The 3,544-nt window shown below is 29.2% G+C and overlaps 1 protein-coding gene across 1 annotated transcript; it reads right to left on the bottom strand.

Annotated features, from left to right (window-relative positions):
* Positions 1–2,585: 2,585 nt before the first annotated feature.
* Positions 2,586–3,232, bottom strand: LOC140182200 (protein MAIN-LIKE 2-like). The gene is made up of 2 exons (XM_072228337.1): positions 3,217–3,232; positions 2,586–3,016 (listed from the first exon to the last, which is right to left on the bottom strand). Exons 1-2 carry the CDS (start codon positions 3,230–3,232, stop codon positions 2,586–2,588), a joined length of 447 nt encoding a protein of 148 aa, XP_072084438.1.
* Positions 3,233–3,544: the final 312 nt, after the last annotated feature.

Raw genomic sequence — 3,544 nt, 5'->3', positions numbered from 1 at the left:
AGTAATTGAATAGGTTTGATAATAGGAATAAAAATTAATAATGCTAAATTAATGTAAAAAAACAACGCCATATCAACTCTCTTTTGGCGTGAATGTTGAATGTTCTTCTTCTACCTTCCCAAAACAAGTGATACGACATTATTTTTGGGTTATTTGAGCGCCCAAAGCAAAATAACGTCATTTTTAGTAGTCTAATGTGGTACTCAACTGTCTAATAGGTAAGCATTTCTTTAATGTTATTTTGTTTTTGGTGCTTACATAGCCCGAAAATAACGTTGTATTACTTGCTTTTGGAGGAAAGAAGAAGAACAGTCAATATCAATATGCCAAAAGAGGTTTGATATGACATTGTTTTTTGGGCTTTTTGAGCGCCAAAACCGAAATGGCATCGTTTTCAAGAATTCAATGTGGTATCTACTTTTTGAGACTAACATGAGTCATGTTTGTAAAATTTTATAGACTAAATAGTAGCAATTGAAATTTCAAAGACTAAATTGAAACTCACGTGCGAATTTTTGAACAAAATTAAATATTATCTTTAAAAAAAATAACTATAATTATACGTGATTCGTATATAATAAATAATAATAAGTTTAATTACTCTGTTGGTCCCTATAGTTTCACCAAATTTTTAATTAGGTCCCTATACTTTTTTTTTCTTTCAATTGGGTCCATATATTTTTTTAATTTTGTAATTATGTCTTTCCACTACAAGAAACAGTATAATTTTTAGTGTAAAAAATATTAGAGTTAACTGAATATTTCTTCGTAAATTGAAGGTATTTATAATTAAAAACTTAATTAAATCTTTGACTACATGTATTTTGGTAAAAATATTATGTTAATTTTAACATTTTTAACATGAAAAGGACATAATTACAAAATTAAAAACAGTGTAGGGATCCAATTGAAAGAAAAAAAAATATAGGGACCTAATTAAAAATTTGGTAAAACTATAAGAATTAACAGAGTAATTAAACCATAATAATATACGATAGTTTATTTTTAAATGATAACTTTTTTTTGTATTAATGTTTCTTAATATTAACTTACATAATTGATTAAAATAAATATGCATTCATATAATAGTAGTTTAATAATATTGATAATAGGAAAATATTTTTTTAATTAATGCTAAATTAATTTGATTAACAATTTTAAAGATAAGTAAGTATAATTCTGCATGATTGGATCAAAGAAAAACATTAAAAAAAATTTTTAGTGCAACTAATAATACATTTTTCTCTTTCTATATAGATATTTTATTACAACGTTAATAAAACAAATTGGTACAATTAAAAATATTTTAAATGAGTTAGGTTTTGTGTATTAATAACTTAAATAATAGAAATAATGATAGTTACGCAAAGTATTATAATTATATAAAATATTGTCAATTATAATTATGCATTCATATATATATATATATATATATATATATATATATATATATATATATATATATATATATATATATATATACACGGTAATAATGATATGATTGATCTATTTTAAAATAAAAAATTTAATTATGCAAGATTGATATATAATCTAATTATATATGATAATATTTTTTAAATGATAATTCTCTTTCATATTAATGTTTTTAATATTAGTTTTACTTAATTCTACATTCATACAATATAATAGTATAATAGAATTGTGATCCTTTAAAATAGGAAAAAACATTTTTAATTACTACTAAATAGATTTAATTATCTATTTTAAGAACAAATAATTATCATTATATATGATTGGATTATAATATTAATAATATAGGGCAAATCACTTAAACAAATGAAATGAGAACCAAATTTACATGAATCCCCTAAACTAAGAAGCATTACGTGGGTAGCCTATTTTAATATAAATCGAATTCATTTATGTCGATTTAGTCATATATATGTAAATCGAATTGAATACATTTGATTTAGGGTTTCGTAGTAAATGGAATTAATGAAATTCAATTTAGGGTTGATGATTATGGAATTAATGAAATTCAATTTAGGGTTGATGGTAGTAAATCAACCTTATTAGATTCGATTTATCTGGTATAATGCATGCACTAAAGTAAATCGAATGAAGTGAATTTGATTTACGCAAGAAAAGACCACAGGGTAAATTGACTCTACTAAATTTTAAATCAAATTAATTTAATTCGATTTAAAGTAGACGTCCAACCTATATAAATACCAACATGTTGAATCCTCATTAGAGTTACACTCAAAATGGCTACAGAGGATAGCTTTGTAGTTCTTGTGCACTACAAAGGCACGATTAAGAAAAAAACGCAATCGAGAATTAAGTTTATTGTTAAAGATCCTTTGAGCATCTTTATCAGACCTTCTATGAGCCTAGTTGATTATCATAATACCGTACTACAAAGATTGGGTCTGCATGGAATGAAACGGATCGAAAAATTATATTATCGAATTCCGATTTCTGTTATTCGAGATGGGATGAAGTACGACTCATTTGTGATATGCAGTGACGAAGATTTGCAAGTTTTATTTCACTACAAATGGCTAATGAAAGGCGTCAAACCCATTCGGACTAAAACCCGGGAACCGCCAAAAGATCCGTGACTAGAGGAGCTTCAATGGACCGACTAACTTAACCACATTCCTGTTGGCCACACGGCATAAGCATCGGTATAACCACGACAAAGCAGCAGATCCCCAGCTGTATCCACCCATATCCTCCAATCTTGCAACGAATGGTAGCCACCAGATATGCATGCGTGTACCGGACTTGTCACGGAAGAGCTGGGTGCATAATAGCATTATGATGTGCGCCCTCACGTACCTCCTAACTGTCTCCTCGTCTGCGTCGTGGGGAAGGTGACTGAATGCCTCCTGCATCCAAGTGCACTTCACCATGAACTTGTCGATGCAGTTCGCTGAAGGAAACATATCTAACAACTCCTGGAACCAATCCCATGCAGGTCTCCCGCAATTAATGAACCGCTGGAAATCTGTCAAGCATCCGCTGACGTAATGTCCGTCGATGGGAAGCCCTAAACGGTACGCAACATCCTAAAGCGTAATCGTGCACTCTCCGAATGTCATATGGAAAGTGTGAGTTTCGGGCCATCACCGCTCTACAAATGCACTGACCAGCGGCTTATCCAACCTAAACCAGTGGTCGTTGAGCCTCGCCAGGGGGCTAAGCCGGCCATGTGCTTGTATGGTATGATCCTGTCATCTAGGGGCATACCATGCTGCCTCCTCATGCTGGTAATACATCGATGTGGCTGCACCATGATGAAAAAATTTCTTTTATAACCATCACAAGTTACATTAAATAAATTAATAATTTAATAAAATTAAACTACATTAAATAATTTGATAAATTAATCCTCAATAATTTAATCCTAAATAATTAATCCTAAATAACACTAAATATATTAATTCTAAATAAATTAAACTAAATTAAATTATTAAAAATTTTAACCAACCTAAACTAAATAAATTTTGAACGACTTAGATTTTTAACTAAATTACTAGGCCTTTAACCTAAAGCTTAAGAATTACATTAAATCTAA

This window comes from Arachis hypogaea, chromosome 19 (genome assembly GCF_003086295.3).
Source record: "Arachis hypogaea cultivar Tifrunner chromosome 19, arahy.Tifrunner.gnm2.J5K5, whole genome shotgun sequence".
Taxonomy (NCBI): domain Eukaryota; kingdom Viridiplantae; phylum Streptophyta; class Magnoliopsida; order Fabales; family Fabaceae; genus Arachis; species Arachis hypogaea.
Note: the sequence above shows the minus strand (reverse complement) of the source record. Positions and strands in the feature narration are given on the sequence as shown.